Genomic DNA, 18,997 nt, shown 5'->3' on the forward strand with positions numbered 1-18,997 from the left:
AAAGGAAAAAGAAGAAAAAATATGTTTGAAACGAGAGTACTAAAAACATAAAGAGAATTACGAAAGGGGAAGGAAAATAGAAAGGGAGGTGACTGGGAGGGGAGGGAGAGGAAAGAAAAGGAGGTTAGAAGTGAATGTAGGTGGAGGGAGGTGGCATTTGAGGAGCTAATGGGAGGGACGTGAGAAGACTGGTGGAGCAGGTTTTACATAGATTTACATAGAAAATCAGACCACACAGACCCCATGGTCCAGAGACTTGGGTCTGTTTTACATTAATCAGAAGACTCCAAAACGTTGCATTTCTACGTTGAAGGAAGTGACGGTCAAGCTTATTTTGAAGGTCAAATCGTCGTGTGGACCACTGATGGTAACGTTGGTGAAGAAAATTTGGTGCAGTCTGAATTTACTTGTCTACATCTAAGTTTTACGCCATTGTTCCTCGTGCGCAAAGTGTCATCGATCATAAACAATGTTGATCTGTCTACGTGAAACCATTAACCTTCTAATTTAGCAATGAAGTGAGGCGGACGAGGAGCTTAGACTAGGATGGAATACATAGGAATACATAGGAAGAAACAGAAGCAGAGAGGAACGTGGTTTAGATAGATAGATACAGATATGGATAGACTGGTTGATAGACAGAGAATGATAAATAAATAGATACATAGGTAGATAGAGAGAGAGAGATGATAGATGAATAGATATAACTAGATAGATGGATAGGTGGATAGATAGAAGAAAAAAAAGTGTGAATGAGTGTGAAACCAAGACTGAAAAAAGAATCGAGTACAAGAGAGAGAGAGAGAGAGAGAGAGAGAGAGAGAGAGAGAGAGAGAGAGAGAGAGAGAGAGAGAGAGAGAGAGAGAGAGAGAGAGAGAGAGAGAGAGAGAGAGAGAGAGAGAGAGAGAGAGAGAGAGAGAGAAGCAGAACAAAAAAACACAGCATCAACGGTATGTAAAAAAGTAAAATAAAGGAAAAATAAAAGAAGAAGATGACTAAAGGAACCATACCGCGCCCCCCCCTCACCCCCAACCCCCGCCCCCCACCAAAGAGTAAAAAAAAGATAGAAAAAAAAACCCCAAACCGAGTCAAGGAACATTACTTTGAAGGAGGAACCAGAGGAACAGTGACGCGCAGATAAACCAAAGTGACGCGACAACTCAAAAACGGATCTATATTATTTTCTTATTTTTTTCACCTCCATGGTACGGAGATGAGCACCGCAGCCACGCGCATCTCTTATAGCGTATGCACCCAACTTCACATGTACCTTACCCCTTTTTTATCCATTGTTTTTTCTTTGTCTCCTTCCTTTGCTTCCTTCGTCATTCTCTTCCTCTCTACATGTTTCTTTCCCTCCCCAGTTCTTTCTTTCCCATCCTCCCTTACTCCCTTATTCTCTGCCCTGTTTGTCTCCTCTCCTTTCTTCCCTTGCCCTTTCGTTCCCTTCATGTCACCTTTTCCCCTTAATTCCCTCTTTTCCTGTCTTCTTCCTTGCCTCATTCCCCCTCTCTCACTACTCGTTTTTCTATCTTTCCACCTTTTCTCCCTCATTCTCTTCATCTATTTCCCTCCTTCCCCTCGTCCCTTCCTTCCTCATTCCCTCCTTTATTTATTCCCTTTGTTCATTCCCTGCATCCCGTCTCCGCCCCTGACAATCCCAACTTCCCGCGTGTGCCCCGAAGGTCGCTAAAAGACACTCGTTGCCGCTCAATAAGTCGCTACATTTTACGCTCCGGAGGGCCGCGCGACGCTTGGCTGGCGGCTCCCGTGCGCTGGTTAGGTTGTCGTAAGCCCCCGCGCGACCTTGGGCCCCCGCACCCCGCCCCTCGGCACTCCGCGACGCCAAAACTAATCGATATTCAGACTCGGGAAGACGTAGATCCGTGTTTACCAGAGTATGTCCGCGTGTTGGGTGGGTGTGGAAGGGGAATTAGGGGGGGTAGGGGGTCTGTGTGTGTGTGTGTGTGCCGGATGACAGGCAGTGCAAACCATTATTTTTATTATCCTGACTCGCCTAAAGGAACGCACATCACCATTTTCTTTAAAGTTTTATGTCAAGTGTTGTGGAGTTTGGTGTTTAAAGGTTAAATTGTGAATGGTGCCACTCTCGGGGAAATCCTTGTTATAATCATCTTAATTAATATCTTTTCTTTTTGTCATTTACTCAGGCCCACATTCTCAGACGCTTTCATATCTCACAACAAATATTTCCCAGAGTCACAAAGGAGATATGCCAAGAAATATCAGAATCTAACTCTTTTAACGATAACTATAAATGCGTTTCGTTATTGGAGCCCAGAAGACAGTCTTGGGATAGGAAGTCGGGAAATATAAGAGGCTGAGTACGACAATCTGGCAACTTTGGTTTTTGGCAATAGCTATGGCCCGGTAAATACGAGGCTCTGAGTACGATAATCTGGCAACGGTGAAAACTACCCATATAACTACCCACAACCTCTACGAAAGCCTTATCAAATGTGGGTGTGTGAGCCCCGAAATGTTTGAGAAGATGGGCCTCTTATTTTTATTATAGTTTCATATAGTATTCAACCGCCATGTATTTTATTTTGACATTAAGTATTATCTAGAATTTTGTCATCAAATTTATAACTGTGTTAGTGACAATATATTTATGACCTTCAACATCTCAACATCTCTTCATCGAGTATTACAGTTCCCTGCTCTTGCCTTCCGTCCCCTTTGCCTTGTTTATAGCTTTATTGTTACCGTCACTATTTGGGAGTGTACTTGCCATTGTATTGTGCGCTAGAACTGTTTGAAAAGTAGTATAAACGAAAGCATTCTTGTCGCAATATGTAACCATGACCATCTCCTACTTGCAGGTACCCACTCTTCAACTCCCTGAGCAGCCCCCTCCTGTACCCTCCGTCCTTCCACGCCCTGCTCGCCCAGCTCTCCGCCCAACACAAGGCAGAGTCCGCCCAAGACGTTCCCTCCCACCCCACACCGGAGGCCGCCCACACCCCGGTAGCTACTGACGGAGGCTCTGACGGGTTGTCGACACAGGCGAACTCGCTGGACGATGGCCTGGACGGCTGCCCAAACAAATCTCTGAAGACTGAGAACGAGGAGGTGGCGGAGAAGGAACAGGAAGAGGAAGAGGAAGAGGAGGAGGAGGAGGAGGAGCAGCCGAGGAGTAGCTCAGCGTACATGTCCCTGGGCCTGAAGGGTTTGGACCCCCGTGCCTCTGAGCTGCCGCGGCCGATAGACATGAAGGGGCTGGCGGCGCTGCGGGCGCTGGAGCAGTACCGCACGCTGGACCTCAACGCCCTCGAGGACTACCGCAAGGCCCTGGAGGTACGCTCCCTCGAGGCCCGCGCCGCCCAGATCACCCACGCCCGCGCCCAGGCTGAAGCGCGGTATTCCCAGCCTTCCACGCCCTCCCCGGACCCCGCCCCCCAGCCGCACACGCCCCCAGTGTCCCCCGCCCTGCACGAGGACTCGCAGCCTGCCAAGCGTCCTGAGTATCACATAGACGCCCTGCTGAAGAAGGAGGTGTGAGGCTCGCCGCCTGCCCTGCCTCAGGCCCTCTCTGTTCACACCTCCCTGCTGCCGTCCATCCCTCTGTCCCTTCCCTGACCCTACCTACCTCCCGACACTCTTCCCAAAACTCCTTCCTTCCTTCCTCCTTACACTCTGAAGTACATCCTCATTCCTTTCCTACCTGTCTTCCGTCTGCCCTCCGTCCATTACCTGTAAGATATTACAGAGCTGAACTGTATTATGTACCGATTAAAGCAACAAATCGTTACTTCCATTAATAATAATTATCTTAAGTAACATGTATGTACAGTTCAGTTTGTTATAGTAAGATAATACCCCTGAGTCTAATTAGTATTGCTGCTATTACTACTTTAACCACCAATGTGTGTAGTATTAACAACCCAACAAACAGTATTCATTACATACGTACATTAAGGCATCAGTCAGGAAGTTAGCTTAGTATTACTCCTCCCCGGTGTAAGGAACTGGTGTGTTATGGTTACTGAGTCAATTTAGTTTCACTCCGTAATTAGTTTTTAGGCATTTTTAGTTTCAGTGTGTTGTTTCAGTGTTTCGTCTAAGTTTACAGAGTTTCGTAATCCGTCTCGTTTCGTTGCGTTGTAATATTATGTGTCCTACGTATAAGTTAGTTTCATCGTGTTGTTTGTATAGTTTCGGAACCTGTTTGTGTAGTCTTGAGTGTGTTTGTTATACCTTTAGGGGACTCATTAGTCAGTCATGAGCCGCACCTGTCTGGCGGCGACGGAGCTAACGACCAAATGTTACGGATAAGTGTGGCGCGTGCCCTGCCAGTCACGGCCGTCACCCGCACACAGCACCACGCGTAGCAGAAGTAGCCTCTACCACCACGCATACACATTGCCACGCAGCCACTATACATATCCACTTGACATCAACCTGTATTCTTACCTGTAATAGACAAACATAACCACTACCGTCAGACACACACATTGCCACGCAGCCACTATACATATCCACTTGACATCAACCTGTATTCTTACCTGTAATAGACAAACATAGCCTCTACCGCCACGCATACACATTGCCACGCAGCCACTATACATATCCACTTACCTGTATACGTAAACATCCATACCTGTAATAGACAAACATAGCCTCTACCGTCAGGCACACATATTACCACGTAGCCACTATATACATTCACTTGACATGAGCCTGTATTTTTATCTGTATTCGCAAACAAGTACAGTTACCAACACACCAGCCATTACTGCATAAACCAATACACTTATCACTCAGCCTGTACTTGTTATCCCTATACGGCATGTTACTAGTACGTACACATAAACCGGTATGCATATCAGTATTTTGTCCTATTACCAGTATACATGAAGTTTATACACCTCGATACCATCCAATATACACATAGCATCACTTGGCTAGTATACATAAGCCTTTATACATATTTCACCTCAATGCATACCGTCACTTTATTAGTATACATAAACCTATAATAATGCCCCTCGTATACATAGACATAATACCAGTACCATCCCTTACCTGCGCCTATAACGAACCCTCCCTTACACCTTCGTACCGTCCACAGCAGCAGCCTTGCCAGAACACGCATGTTACCAGTGTAATGAATTGTATGTTACATTGTTACGTTACGTTTGCTACTCTGTTGTTAATTACTTTTATATCCGGTTCACCTTTTTATACGTAAATTGTACATAGTGTTTGTGTGGCTGTGGCAGTGTATCTCCTTCCTAAGTTGTTTATCTGCGTTTAGTTCATCTTATCATACATGCCCAACACACACTCATTCCCCCGGGTTACTAGTGTTTTTTTTTTTTTTTTTTTTTTGGTGGCATGCTGCTCCATCAAGCCTGAAACACACCTTGATTACATGGTTATGGGAGTGTGTATGGTCAGGACGTAGCGAGAGACCTGGGGGACTGTGGGGAGCTTGGTTCCTTGAGAGGCTTCCAACCAACATCAGGGTAATTTTTAGAGGCTTCCATTCTTCCTTCATTTTTTTTCATTTCGTTAGAGAGTACAGACTGTGAGATCCATTTGCGGGTTCTCTCTTTTGATGGCCCCTAGAGCCTTTACAAATAACATCAGGGTAATTTTGGGGGTCTTCCATTCTTCCTCTGATTTTTTTCGTTTCGTTAGAGAGTATAGACTGTGAGATCCATTTGTGGGTTCTCTCTTTTGATGGCCCCTAGAGCCTTCACAAATAAGTCTGCTTCACCCTTTAGCTACGTCACTCTATGGAATCTATATACCGGAGATCTCTTTGTGTTAAGTGTGACGCATTGGTGACAGTAGTGTGAGGTGGTGGTCTCTGTATACTGTGTGACGGCATTGTGTTGTGGATGGCGACGTGTGTGTGTGTGTGTGTGTGTGTGTGTGTGTGTGTGTGTACAGTGTTACTTTACGTTCAAAGTCTTCGTGTTCATAGTCTTACACATTTGCATGATTTTTACATTACTTTACCGTAGACTCTCCAGTATGACGCCCGTGTCTTCCTCTCCACGAACTCCACACCGGCAATTATAGTAAATACAGGCCTTAGGGATCTCATTGACAGCACAGTATGTATAGAAAATATCTCACCATTGATCGTTACGGCAGGATGTATGTATTTGTTCTTGATTCTTATTTATTTTAGGGGAAGCAGACGTTCCTAGAGAAATAAATGTACGATTTGACGTGTGACCAGTGTGTTGCGTCACGTCACTAACAAGGAATGGTGGAAGCACAGAAAGGGAGGAACCCAGAGACCAAAAAAAAAATTAAGGGGGAGGAGGAGGAGGGAAGCTAGCGACCAAAGAGAAAGAGAAGGGGAAGAGGAGTGAAGCTAGAGACCAAAGAAAAGGATGATGGGGTTGAAGGGACGCTAGAGACCAAAGAAAGGGAGGAAGGGAGAGAAGTGAAGCAAAGGACCAAAAGAGGGAGAAAAGTGTGCGGGTGTTGGCCCCAGAGAGTGAACTGTGGCAGGACTGTTCCTAAGACTTGTGTGCAGAAGGGAAAAAAAACAGTGAAGCGTATTTTCGTTGTGGATCACGATAAACACCTAACAGCGCGATGTTTTTAAGAGGAACTGAGTACTTTTGTTGTATTGTAAATTATACCGAAGTGAATTAATAATCATACACCTATCCTAAGAAACTGACGTGTACGTTAGTTCAAATTTTATGTAGGAGGGTCACTGTGCAGTATATTGAGTTTCATGTCCAGAAATTGAGTATTCTTGCTGTGTAAATGAATTGTTTTAAGTATGTCAATAACCATGTACCAAAGAAATGGGTCAGCCTGAGTTGATTACACTTTTTGTTTTATCGAGAGCCGTGGAAGCCTGCCAACGTTGAATGATCGGGTGAGCATGTGAGAGGAGACACAGTGCTACCTAGTTATGTTTTAACGGCCGAGTGAGTGTCTGGTGAGAGGCTGTGTACCGGTGTGGGTGGGTCAAGAGTCGGTGTAGTACCTTTGTGCACTCTGTATGATGAAATAAAGTCACCTCTGTATTCACACGTGATGCCTCTGTGTCCCTTCCACCACCCCGCCTCACCTCAGCCGCTGAAGTCAAGGCCACCACACCTATATTAATCCCCCTCCACACGGTTGGGCAGTGCCCGGGGCACAAGCGAGCAGTTTGCCTGTGGACGGGCGTACCATTTGTGCCCGGGGGCACACGAGGACACCTTTTTTTTTTTACTTTGTTCCTTTTCGTTTTCACACACAGCAACATTCATTATGCTACACAGTGCTAGCTTCTTGGCTGTAATTCCTGCTCTCCGTAGTTGTACCGCACATTGCTTTACCGAGAGAACCCGCCTCGCCTGGCTGCCCGGCCTTGACTGTGGCAGACACCGCCGTGTGGGCGAGAATACAAGCGTGCCTTTGTCCGGTGAAGGGCAGAACCCGCCGGGTAGTGCCCCGTGCAGATGAGAAAGTGCCTTAAACCTTTCCATGAACATAAATTACAATAATTACCTGTGCAAAAGTAGAAATCTTTACTAAAACTGAGGTGGGTGAGGGAATGCACCTGTTTTTCTCCTTTTATTCAGCGACTGTTGGGAGAGTGCCGAGTCAAACACCGCAACTCTGTGGAGGAGACTCGACCAAGATCAAGCACCGTTGCCAGGTTATCGTACTCAGAGCCGCGTATTTACTAGTTTCTGGCCCATAAATGTTGCCAAGAAGCCCCAATAATTAATCATTCAAACGATAACCATACATAAAGGCAGTTATTTTGGTGATGAAAGGAATTTTTGGCTCGGAAATCGGCAAACATACGAGGCAGAGTACGACAATTTGACAACGTTAGACGAAGGCGCCTCAGACCAAGGCCCAGACCAGGATGACGTCATGGTAAACAAACATGGCAGACCTGCTGGTGAAGAAACTGACAGCCGAGGACTACAACGCCGAGAGATGTGAGTACGGCGGGGCGGCGGCGACCTGGGGCACATGAATAGTTAAAACTGATCACTAAAGACCTGTGGGCATGGCGTGCGGGCAGCGGGAGGCCATGGGAGGAGGAGGGGAAGGGTTTGAGGTGACGGTTCCGCCCACTTCGCGGCATTATCTCGGTAAACAGCCTCATGAAGCCAGACAATTCGTGCCTGTCTCATAGTGTACATCTCGTTATTCTGAATCTTTTGAACCTCCGCATCCTCAAGCTAGACAATTCTTACCTGTCTCATAAGATTTTGTCATTGGGAGTCCACTGAACCCATGTATAGATGTATATACACACTGCAGCCCCAGCACAGACCTGCCTTGTTTGCCGACCTGCAGTGCGGGGAGCATGTCACCATATTGTCGCCGAGGCTAATGAGCACAATTATTTTTTTGTTGATAGGAGCACTAATTAGAAAGGTTCATATGATCTTGATCTTGATAATTAATGTGCAGGGCACCTGTACAAGTGCACAACACATTACTTTGGGTTGGCTGTTAGGGGGAAGGGGGAGCTGAGTGTTCAGGGGAGGAAAGTGAATCAAGTATAATTGTTAGTGTTGGTGAGTGTGTATTTGTTTTCTGCATGAATCTATTGTACCACAGTTGGTGAACAGACCTAAATATAGATCATGACATGATAAATTTTCATTGAAGGTCACTCTTGGATTTCACAGACAAAACTGTATTTTAGAATATTTTCCTTTCCTCCAAAATAGACATCTAATAACCTTAGTAAAGAAGTACCATAATTAATGGTTAAAAGAACCAAATTACTGGCTCACCATCACTGGCATGCCACTCTCCAACATATGCAGGTTAATATCATCTCAAAAAATCGCACTAACCTTCTGGACAATAACTTAAATACACCTAAACAATTATAAAGAGAAATCTTATAGTCATTTCTTCACATGAATTTGTAAGGGGTCATATGCACACCATATGACACAGAATATTGGTAAGTAAACTTAGTAAAGATCAGAATATTTTAATTTTGTGAGTGACCTTTTTAAAAGTAATACTGACAACACTGTGCCAGGCTCATGTATGGGTGTATCAGGTGGATAATGAAAAGCATGAGAGGACGTTTTTGTCTCGATACATACATAGAGGTAACAATGTAAGCAGATGAGGAAAGTGAAGTTGACAACATGGATATTTTTTTTACAGTTACAGAAGCAGCTTTAGGGAAAGAAAAAAGCTCACTTAACCCGGTAGCAGCGACGGGCCAAATTTGTGGCTTTACCGTGTAGCCGCGACGGGCCAAATTTGTGCCATGATTTAAACCCCCTAAAAGAGATGATACATAAACTGATCACAAATGCGTTGATATATATTATGAAACGGTTTGTGTGAGTGATGATTTTTTCTCATTTTTCTCGCATAGATGGACCATTAAGAAATATGATCCCCGCTGCTACCGGGTTAAGCACTGCTCCAAAAAATAGTTAGTCCTGAGTGGCAGTATTAATGAGGAAGACAATGCCTTGTCCACAGATGTGCTGGGCCTCAGTCAAAGCAGCGTGGGGGACCATGAGTTGCGGCAGCAGCGGCAGAGAATCCAGCAACTGGCCGAGGAGACCAACGCGCAGCTCAAAAAGAATGTGTACATGAACTACATGCAGTTCATTGATACAGCCAAGGAAATATCATGTAGGTGTTATTAATGATAGTTGTAATGTTGGGTAATTACTAGCAGATGCATGTGTCAAGGGTGGGCAGATTGAGAGATAAACATTAGTTGGTGAGAAAACTAGGGGTCATGAAGAATTTGTGATATTTTCATCATTTACAGAAAAGTAGCTACATTGGGAGTATCGGTAAAATCACTTTGCTACATATTTAGCTTTTTGTATCAGCCGTTGTTTTGCTCCCTATCATTATTTGTTATCTTGTTAATAGGTTATTGAACTTTACCTTCAGTCACTTCATATTTATAAACAGAGACATGGATTTTGAGGAATATCTTAGGGTTGGAGATTATTTTGGCTTGAGGTTGATGACAATTGAAATTTCATCATGTTTTGGTTAGGGACATACAAGTGAGAGAAAGTTTTCCTAATTGCAATGGTATAAAAGTTGATATTTTCTCTACCAGATCTTGAGAGTGAGATGTACCAGCTGTCGCACCTCATCACAGAGCAAAAGTCTCTCCTCACCTCCCTCCTTGAACTCTCCATCACAGGTGAGTGCTGGACATGGCCATTAGGTACCATCACTTTTTCAATAGTGGGGGAAAGGTTGGTTGGTGTGTGTCAATATTTTGTTGTTGCCTTTTTATATTTTGAATGGTTAAGAGAGAGAGAGAGAGAGAGAGAGAGAGAGAGAGAGAGAGAGAGAGAGAGAGAGATTATTTGTAAACTTGTGAAAATTAAATGAAAACATACCTGAGACAGTTCTGGAAATGTCTGAGTGGACAGAAATGAAAGACCACAAGGAAATTAAATACTTGAAGGTGAAGCAACTGTGACCGAGTACATATGTGTCTGAGCTTACCTGTCTCATCCAGGAATGTGGCGAGCTAGGAGGGAATTCATGACCTACTGTTCTTGACCTAAGTGAATGATGAAGGAAATAGACTAATTATAGAACACAATAGATAAAAGAATACCAGAGACAAACTGCTTATATAACGAGAATATATTGATGCCAGAAAAAGAGGCCTAGATCATAAAATTCAATCAAAGTATAGAACATTAGACTGTTATCCTGGGTAGGTGGTAAATAATGGGTATTTTGAACAAGGTCAGTCAGAGGACAGCATCACTTTTACTGTATGGCTACGTGTAGATGGTAACACAGAACCCTCTTGCTCAGGTTTACTTTCCTAGTTTTCACCTGTAAATTTGAGAGCTTCTTTCATCATCTTAAAGGATTATGCAATTGGTGAGGTGTTTTTTTTATGTTCACATCCATAGAGGGTTGGTATTAAAATTTTACTTTAATTGATGACCATTGCATTTTCTCTCAGGTGAGCGAGGGCCTGGCAGCGCTGCGCAGGAGATGATTGAGGTCAACCCACAGGAGATCAAGGAGATGCAGAACCGTGAAAACAGAAAAAAGTTGACAGGACTGCTAGAAAAGATTGAAGGTTGCTCGGTAGGTGACAGGAATATTTATTGTTCTGCAAGGCTAACACTTAGTCTGATCATTCATTCATTTATCAAAATTTCAAAACATTTGTTTCAATTCATATATTTTTACTTATCATGCATGATTTTCTTTCAGTTATTGAATTACCATTTTTGGTGCATGCCTCATTATGGAAGAGGTGACTTTTTTCCAGACTGAAAACATATGTTCATTATTTTCTATCAGAATAATGAGCAAGATTTTTTTTTCTTTTGTTCTCATACAAAGAAGAAAATTAAGGTATTTCCTCTCATATAGTTTTAGGCTTCAGTATGCTCTGTATATTAGTATGTTTTGCTATTAATATCTAGAATATATTAGTTGTTCATTTTTTCTTAAAGATTTCTGAAGTTGTTAAACACTTTCTCTGTATTTCATGTTTGACAAATTCACATGTAATCTAAGTTTAATACATTAAAAATTTTGAGTTTCCTTTCTGCTTGAATTTGAAATGGCTATTAAATGGCTTGATTTCTTAGGTAATGCCCCGTAAGTGTAAATTTGCTAATATTTTAGTTAGATGGAAGCCATGCTTTTATATGCAGTAAGCTGTAAACACAAGCTAAAACAGTTACTAATAAATCTTATGTTGGGTTTTTCATCATGTGTCATCTAAAATGTGTCCTGAGCTTCATGAATCATGTCAGACATTTTCACAAAATTTTCCTTTTGGTTGATAAACTTCTTACTTACTTTTAATTGATTGTGAGATTCAAGATATAACTTGAAATATGCAAAGAAATATTTCACAGTGAACACCCTTTTAGGAGAGAACTTTAGAAGATGAATAGATGCAATTGAGCTCTCAGCAGCAATGAGTCTTGAGGGCCCCTGCACTGCCTATATGGACCAGCTTTTATATAGTAATGTAGCTGCCTGAAGTTAAAGGAATTACTGACTAACCACATCCTTCCATTGTCAGAGATGTTGTTCTTCACTGCATTATACTGTTGGTCAGGTCCACCGTCTCTGTGCAATATGAACTGAAATGGCAACAAAACACAATAGCATATTCTCCCTTCACCATCACCTCCTTTCTTGTTCCTCCTCACCCCCAACTAACTTCCACCCTTACTCACCTCCACCACCACCACCTTGCAGCATGTGATGGAGGTGGAGGACCGCTACCTGGTGTTCGATGGGGACTTGGTGGAGCTGAACCAGGACGACTACACAGCCATGCAGCGGATCCACGCCTACCTGCTCAGTGACTCCCTCATGATTGCCTCCTGGCTCAGTGACAGGTGTGTAAGAAGGGAACGTGGGTAGATTTATCATGTGTTGAACTGATAACAGATGAACAACCAAGGTAGCAGAGTGGGCTCCAGTCTTTTTATTTATTTATTTTATATTTTTTCCATTACCCATGTTATAGTTCTATTTAGGTTTCATTTTACTCTCCCATTATCCTAACATGGCACATTTTTTAGCATTAAACTCTACTTTTCTTGTGTAGATGCAGCCAGGGTTATTGTTTTCATTATTCTTGCCTATATGCTGAATCTTTATCATCCTCCCCAGTGAGCAGTATTTATACCACAAGACAACTTCATGTACACAATGTTAAGTTCTCAGCATGTGTGCATGTCCTCAGGCGGGGACCAGTGCGCTACAAGTTTGAGGTGCTGTACCCGCTGGACCAGGTGCTGCCCGTCAACATCAAGGACCGGGGCAACACCAAGAATGCCTTCAAGGTGCTCATCTTCCCTGACACGCGAGTCTTCATGGCGCCCACTGTAAAATCCAAGGTGAGCTACTATTTCTCCACCCTCTAATAGTTAATGTATAGTAAGTTGCAGCTTGACTCCAGATGCCATCAGCCAAATGGTCCCCTGAGTTATGCTCCTTTCCTCACCCTCTGCCCAGAGTAGCAATGGTCATTGATCGTTCTGCTGACTTCAATTCCAACATCCATTTACATTCCACTAATCCTAATCACTATCATTAATTCTGGCATCGCAGCAAGACTGGCTTGATGAGATAGAGCGCACCAAGGCCAACAAGGTGACAGTAGACAAGCAGAATGCTGAGCGGGCGCAGCAGCAACACCAGAAGGAACGCCAGCACTCCCTTAGCAAGGAGGACTCCCTGGAGAGTGCCAACCGTATGTACCTTGTGCTGGCCTGATTTCTCTCGTGGCTGTGGTGGACTTGTTGATGTATATTGGGAGGGCATGAGTGATGCGAGGCTGTGTTGTCAAAACATGTATGGAATGAAATATTTGCTAGTATTGCATAGTATAGTTCAGTGTGTGTGACTTCTAGTACCATTATGTGCTGTGATGTTAAACTGTGTTTACATTGTAGTATATCATGGTGGAAGAAAAATAATGATTTTAATGAGCATTTTGAAAAAAATGTTCAAGCTTTTTTGTTGTGTCACCCAATTCCTATATGAAAAAGCAAACATGACAATAACAATCTTTCCAGCCTTTGGTGAGGATGACGACAGCCTGAACCCCTTCATGGAGACCCAGCCCCCCTCCCTCGGCCCCCCTGAGTGGGTGCTGGAGCTGCCCGAGGAGCTGGACCAAGCCATTGCCCAGCGCAACTTTGAGGATGCAGTGACGCTGGTGGACAGTGGCAGAGAATTCTTTGACATGTCACCCAAGACTCCAGCCTACAGTGAAATGAGGTTAGGTTTGAGAGTGGCAATGCAGATATGAGGCATTTCCATGAATAGTCTTCTTTCCCAAGATTGTAAGGGAAATATATATTTTATTGCTTCATAATCTTAAAGAGATCACTCTTCAGCATACCCTGCTTTGTATTTCATGACGAGGTTAAAGTTGATTAGCTGCATAAGCTGCACCTTCACCATAAAGTAAATGCTGAGCCATGGCACACCTGCATCATTGGTCACCACAGCACTTTGATTGCTTTCATCATCTTCTCTCTTCCTCTATCCTCAGACGTGCTCTCGAGAGTCGAGTAAAGAGTTTGGTGGAGGTGCTTCAGGCTGAGCTACGGGTCACGCCAGATAAGAGCCTTCAGGGAGGCCCCAGGGCAGCCCGGCGAGCCACCACCCTCCTGGTGCACCTCAACAAGTCCAGCCAGGTGGGTGACTCCCTCAATACAAAGAGGCAACCATGGGCTCACATAACCAAGTGATGCTGTTTGTTCCAAGATACACATGTTTGTAAAAGATTTGTCATGTCAGTTCCTAAGTTATAACTGGAACTGTAAAGAATAGGCCAGTCATCAGGACAGCATATGGGTTGTATTCAGCCACTTGGTAATAACTGAAAGCTTTCATCTTGTAGTGGCAGCCAGGACTTGAACTGGAGTCTCCAGAATACTGCACCCACAGCTGACCACTCAGCCCGCACCATCTGACTTTATTACCATTACTGACGCTTTTCGGCAGGCATGTGAGTTGTTCCTCGGTCACAGGGGAGCCATTCTGAAGGCAGGCCTCAAGCGACTCAGGCTGGAGGGCAAGACGGTGCTGTATGTGCGACAACTCTGCTCAATCTTTTTCCACAACCTCCTGGAGACTGCCAGGGAGTTCACTAAGGCCTTCCCCTCCAACCCCAGCTGCACCTCTGGTAATGGACACCCATGCACAGGTCTTAAGTGATTAGTGATAAATGAGATGGTAACAACAATAATTATTAAAGTGACAGGGAAAGAAATATAACTAATGGTAATAATACTGACAATAGTAAAGATGACCATGAAAAGTGAAGTAATAATCATAATAAAAGTGACCGATAGCAAAAGAGATTACAGTGAAACAACTTCTTAATAGAATATCTTGCAGTGATTATCTGAATAAATATCACGTTAATAGCCATATGAAGACAATGGTGATGACAATGAATATTCCAGTAGTGGCCACAAAGACAGTAATGGTAATACAAGTCCCTCATCTCCCCCCTCTGCAGCCTTTGTGGTGTGGGCACACGGGGAGGTGAACAACTTTGCCTCCATGTTCTCACGTCACGTCTTCACCACCCAGTCATCACTCAACACCGTAGCAGAGTGTGTCAGCCGCGCCGACCACCACTGCCAGCAGGTACAAAGGGAGGCACTGGGGTCTTGGACACTGCTATCAGGGTTAAGGCATTGTTGTGCCTGTGGAAAGTTGAGGAAGGGAAGGCTGTGGTGATGATGGAACAAGTACATTGTCACATGATCTTCTGAAAATTTTCCTCATCACATCACTATTTTAACCATAACTTCTTTGGTTTGACATAAGGAAACACTAGAGGTGGTTCTGAGGGCTTATTATGATATATTCAACTTCAAGGATGTGGCCAGTAGTACCCCTGTGAGTCCTGGGGTTGGGATTAACTCTCCCTGCCTGCTGCTTCCCCTTTGCCAAGTCATCTTTCATGGCTGGTTTTACACTCGGCGTGGGCACTCAAGACTTGTCCATTCCTCAGTTGTTTGGTGGTTCTACATAAGTTTTCAAATATTTTGACATTATTCCATTGATTTGTGCCTTTTGTCTGCCTCTCGGTGTGCTAAAACTTTCATTCTCAAGATTCTCTTGCGTACTCTTTCTGCCTGTGCCACATCTCATCTCTGTATTAACAAGTGACATCTTTATTTAACTCACTAATAATGTTACTCAGCATTACTTAAAACTGTCTTACACACACCTCTGAACCACATTATCCTAATATTTTTGCAGTATATTTCCTACATAGTGTTCATATGTAGGGATTTCTGCACACAGATCACAAGCATCATTATGCTCATCCTCATTCCCTATCATACCACTTGCCCTCCCCTGAAGCTTGTTTTAAGACACTAATGCATACCTCCAGCTCTGCTCCTGTCTATATTCTACACTTCTGCACACACTATTTATGTCTTTTTCCCATTGTTACATTTTTCATTGTTACATTTTTCATGTTTTTTTGTGGAACATTCTCAATTTAATATTATATCACTGTTGTACATATATGCACCACAGTATATTTCATTTTTGCATAGGGATACTTGAACACTATTTTCAACTATTACAACTTCATGGCACCACCTTAAGCTGCAAAATGCCATCCTTAAGTTGTCCAACTTACTAATGCAAAAGTTAACCTGTAATATCATCATGTCATCCCTTTTCTCCAGTAAACTGTGGAACAACCTTCCTATTTCCTTGTATTTCTACTTTTCAATGACTTTCTCAAGAGGGGAGTATCAATACGCTTTTAGAACTAAATTTTCTCATTCTTTATTGTCAGCATTATCATCTTTCTTTCTTTATAGGGACAGTATATTGGTGGCTTTTTTCAAGTATTTTCTTATGCCTTTGGTCAGTTATCTATTTACAGAATTTATAGTATATTATTTTGCACTAATGTTACTTGCAATAACCCCACTCAGCATGTATGTAAAAGTTAAAACAATAGGTCCCCTTCTAAGGGTGGGGGGGTGGGGCTCTCTGACTGTGGGCCCCAAGCAGCTGCCTGTGCATAAGGTCGTCCCTGATTACCTCGCCATCCCTGCCCTATTGCAGTTAGCTGACACTGGACTGGATTTGACATTTGCCCTCCACACCCTGCTGCTGAGGGACGTGGAGAAGTGGATCAGGGACGGCCGGGACAAGCTAGTGGAAGCCGTCAAGCTGAGAGGGCAGGAGGACACGTGGAAAATACTCAAGTACGAGAACAAGGAACAGCTCAACAAGTTCATCGAGGACATGAATGACATTGGAATAGCCAGTGTTGAGAAATATGTCATGGGTGAGTGTGGATGTGCAGGTGGGGTTGGAAGGATCAATTGCAGTAGATATATGTGACTCCAAAGAAGAAGGAGCAGCTGTACAAGTTTAATGAAGACATAAATGACACTGGAAGAGCCAGCAGTGAGAAATATGTCATGGATGTGTGTTTGAGTGTAAGGTCAATAATGGTAGATGTGTATGACTGGAGAATTCATATAAATGTTATTGACTTCTGTATGGCCTCAGTTATGTGTGTGAATCTTATCAATTGTTAAAGATTCAAGTGAATGGCTTTGAATAACATCTCTAGCATACAGGACATCTGCTGGTATTGACACAAAGGAACTTTTTTATGAAATGCCTTAATAAAAAAAAATGCAATGGTTACTTGTTGACAAACTTCCAATAACAAGGTGTATGAGGTGCTGATCATCTTTATGTTACTGATGAGACATTAACAAGAAAGGGTGGCTGTAGATGACAATAAAATTGTATCTATTTGACATTAGGTAGTACAGCATAACAACAACTTATTAGTAAGAGGTAATTAAAATAGTATTACATCTTCCTGCAGATGAGCTCTGTGTTGGGCTGACCAACAACACTGTGCAGTTCAGCCGTGCATTCCTGTCCTACCTTGAAGACATGCTGAGGCTCTTCTGGCCTGAAACTGAGCGGCTCATCAATGACTCTCTGACAGCAATCTTCTCTGCTCAACTGAGGCATTGCCAGACATCCCTCGCTGAGCCCCTATTTAAGAATGAAGTGAGTAAGATTTCTCTATATATCAATTATTAATTCATTCTTTCATCCAAGACATAATTTATCCTTCAGAGGGAAAATGAAAATGAACATTGTACATAGAGGACTGATGTAAGGACTGCATGATACTGCTGGAGATTTTTGTTGGGTTCCTTTGTAGAGGGTCCCTAAATGAAAAGGAAATTAAAGATTTTTATCATTTTGTGCAAAAATGAGGAAAGGAGACTTTGAAGATGTGTTCACTCCCTCTTGCTGTTGGTAAATTTATTGACAAAAATCATTATTGATACTCAGAGATTAATGGAAAGATATGGACCTATGATTACAGAATTAGCTTGGCCTTTTTTAAGCCATGAAGTTATGAGATGAAAGTGCTTTCCTGCTTCCTTGCCAGGTTCCTGCCATCCGGCGTAACAGTGCCTTTCTTCTTGATGTAATTCTGACCCTTGGGGAACACCACTATGCTGAGGCAATAGGCCACGCCCACCCAAGCCTGCCCACCCTCCACACCCACCGCCCAGCCCTCACAGGGGAGGCTGCCACCCCAGCCACCTCTGCTGCCTCTGGCCCAACCATAAGTAAATATGAGTCACACTTTATCTGATAGAAACCAAACACATTCCAAGGAGCCTACGTGCTTTAATGGTAGTTGCTGAGGTGTGTTAACTGTGTGTGCAGTCACATTTTTTTTTGTGTTTGTTTGTTTCAAGTCCCCACACATTAGTGCTAATGTGTGGGATTTGCCTCATGTAGTAGGTGTGTGTATAAAAAATGCAAATATTTTTATCTTATGTCATCTCATTCCTCTATGGATAGACATCCATGTTGTAAATACATTTTCTATTCCCAGCTATGAAGGTGCATACACAGTCGACATTATTTGTGATATTCAGATTATATTGTTTAAGGAAATACAGAGTAAAGAGAGTCAAGCTCCATTCATTACCCTCAGTAAGCGTGTGTTGTTCAGCAGCAAGTGTGGTGCTGCGAGGCCTTCACTCCTGCAGTGCCCACCTCATGATGCTGTGCCCTTAAAGGCCACAATGCATGTACAAATATGAACACAGGAAGCACAGCTAACTACATGGTAAACAAACTGCATATATATATATATATATATATATATATATATATATATATATATATATATATATATATAATATATATATATATATATATATATATATATATATATATATATATATATATATATATATATATATATATATAGAGAGAGAGAGAGAGAAATATAGATAGATAGATAGATATATACACACACACACACACACACACCTTTAGTGTAATTTGTGAATTAGAGGAAAACAAAGAGAACAGTGATCAGTTTAGTGAAATATTCAAGTTTTCATTTAATTTTATAAATGTGGCATAAAATTTAGAAAATGCTGAGGACGACTGACAGATCATTATGTTCATTTTTTTAGGAAAGGCTTATTTTAACCATCAC

The 18,997-nt window shown here is 42.8% G+C and overlaps 2 protein-coding genes across 2 annotated transcripts in view; both read left to right on the forward strand.

Annotated features, from left to right (window-relative positions):
- LOC126987955 (pituitary homeobox 2-like) overlaps window positions 1-7,029 on the forward strand; it is a 39,263-nt gene extending 32,234 nt beyond the window's left edge. The window contains exon 5 of the mRNA XM_050845610.1: window positions 2,847-7,029. Within this exon, the coding sequence (XP_050701567.1) occupies window positions 2,847-3,525 (679 nt within the window). The 3' untranslated portion in view covers window positions 3,526-7,029. The remainder of the gene's footprint in view (window positions 1-2,846) is intronic.
- An 822-nt stretch (window positions 7,030-7,851) lies between these two features.
- LOC126987956 (exocyst complex component 8-like) lies at window positions 7,852-18,460 on the forward strand. The gene is made up of 14 exons (XM_050845611.1): window positions 7,852-7,937; window positions 9,463-9,618; window positions 10,064-10,150; window positions 10,937-11,064; window positions 12,199-12,341; window positions 12,692-12,845; window positions 13,060-13,201; window positions 13,527-13,731; window positions 14,009-14,153; window positions 14,464-14,644; window positions 14,984-15,114; window positions 16,564-16,789; window positions 17,345-17,535; window positions 17,927-18,460. Exons 1-14 carry the CDS (start codon window positions 7,883-7,885, stop codon window positions 18,134-18,136), a joined length of 2,154 nt encoding a protein of 717 aa, XP_050701568.1. The 5' UTR covers window positions 7,852-7,882; the 3' UTR covers window positions 18,137-18,460.
- Window positions 18,461-18,997: the final 537 nt, after the last annotated feature.

Source organism: Eriocheir sinensis, chromosome 67 (genome assembly GCF_024679095.1).
Source record: "Eriocheir sinensis breed Jianghai 21 chromosome 67, ASM2467909v1, whole genome shotgun sequence".
Classification (NCBI taxonomy): domain Eukaryota; kingdom Metazoa; phylum Arthropoda; class Malacostraca; order Decapoda; family Varunidae; genus Eriocheir; species Eriocheir sinensis.

Bases quoted from the DNA above. Each gene is read 5' to 3' on its own strand.
- LOC126987956 (XM_050845611.1), top strand. From the start codon at position 7,883: ATGGCAGACCTGCTGGTGAAGAAACTGACAGCCGAGGACTACAACGCC. The intron at 9,619-10,063 runs GTAGGTGTTATT...TTTCTCTACCAG, and splicing joins TACAGCCAAGGAAATATCAT to ATCTTGAGAGTGAGATGTAC. The intron at 12,846-13,059 runs GTGAGCTACTAT...CTGGCATCGCAG, and splicing joins CGCCCACTGTAAAATCCAAG to CAAGACTGGCTTGATGAGAT.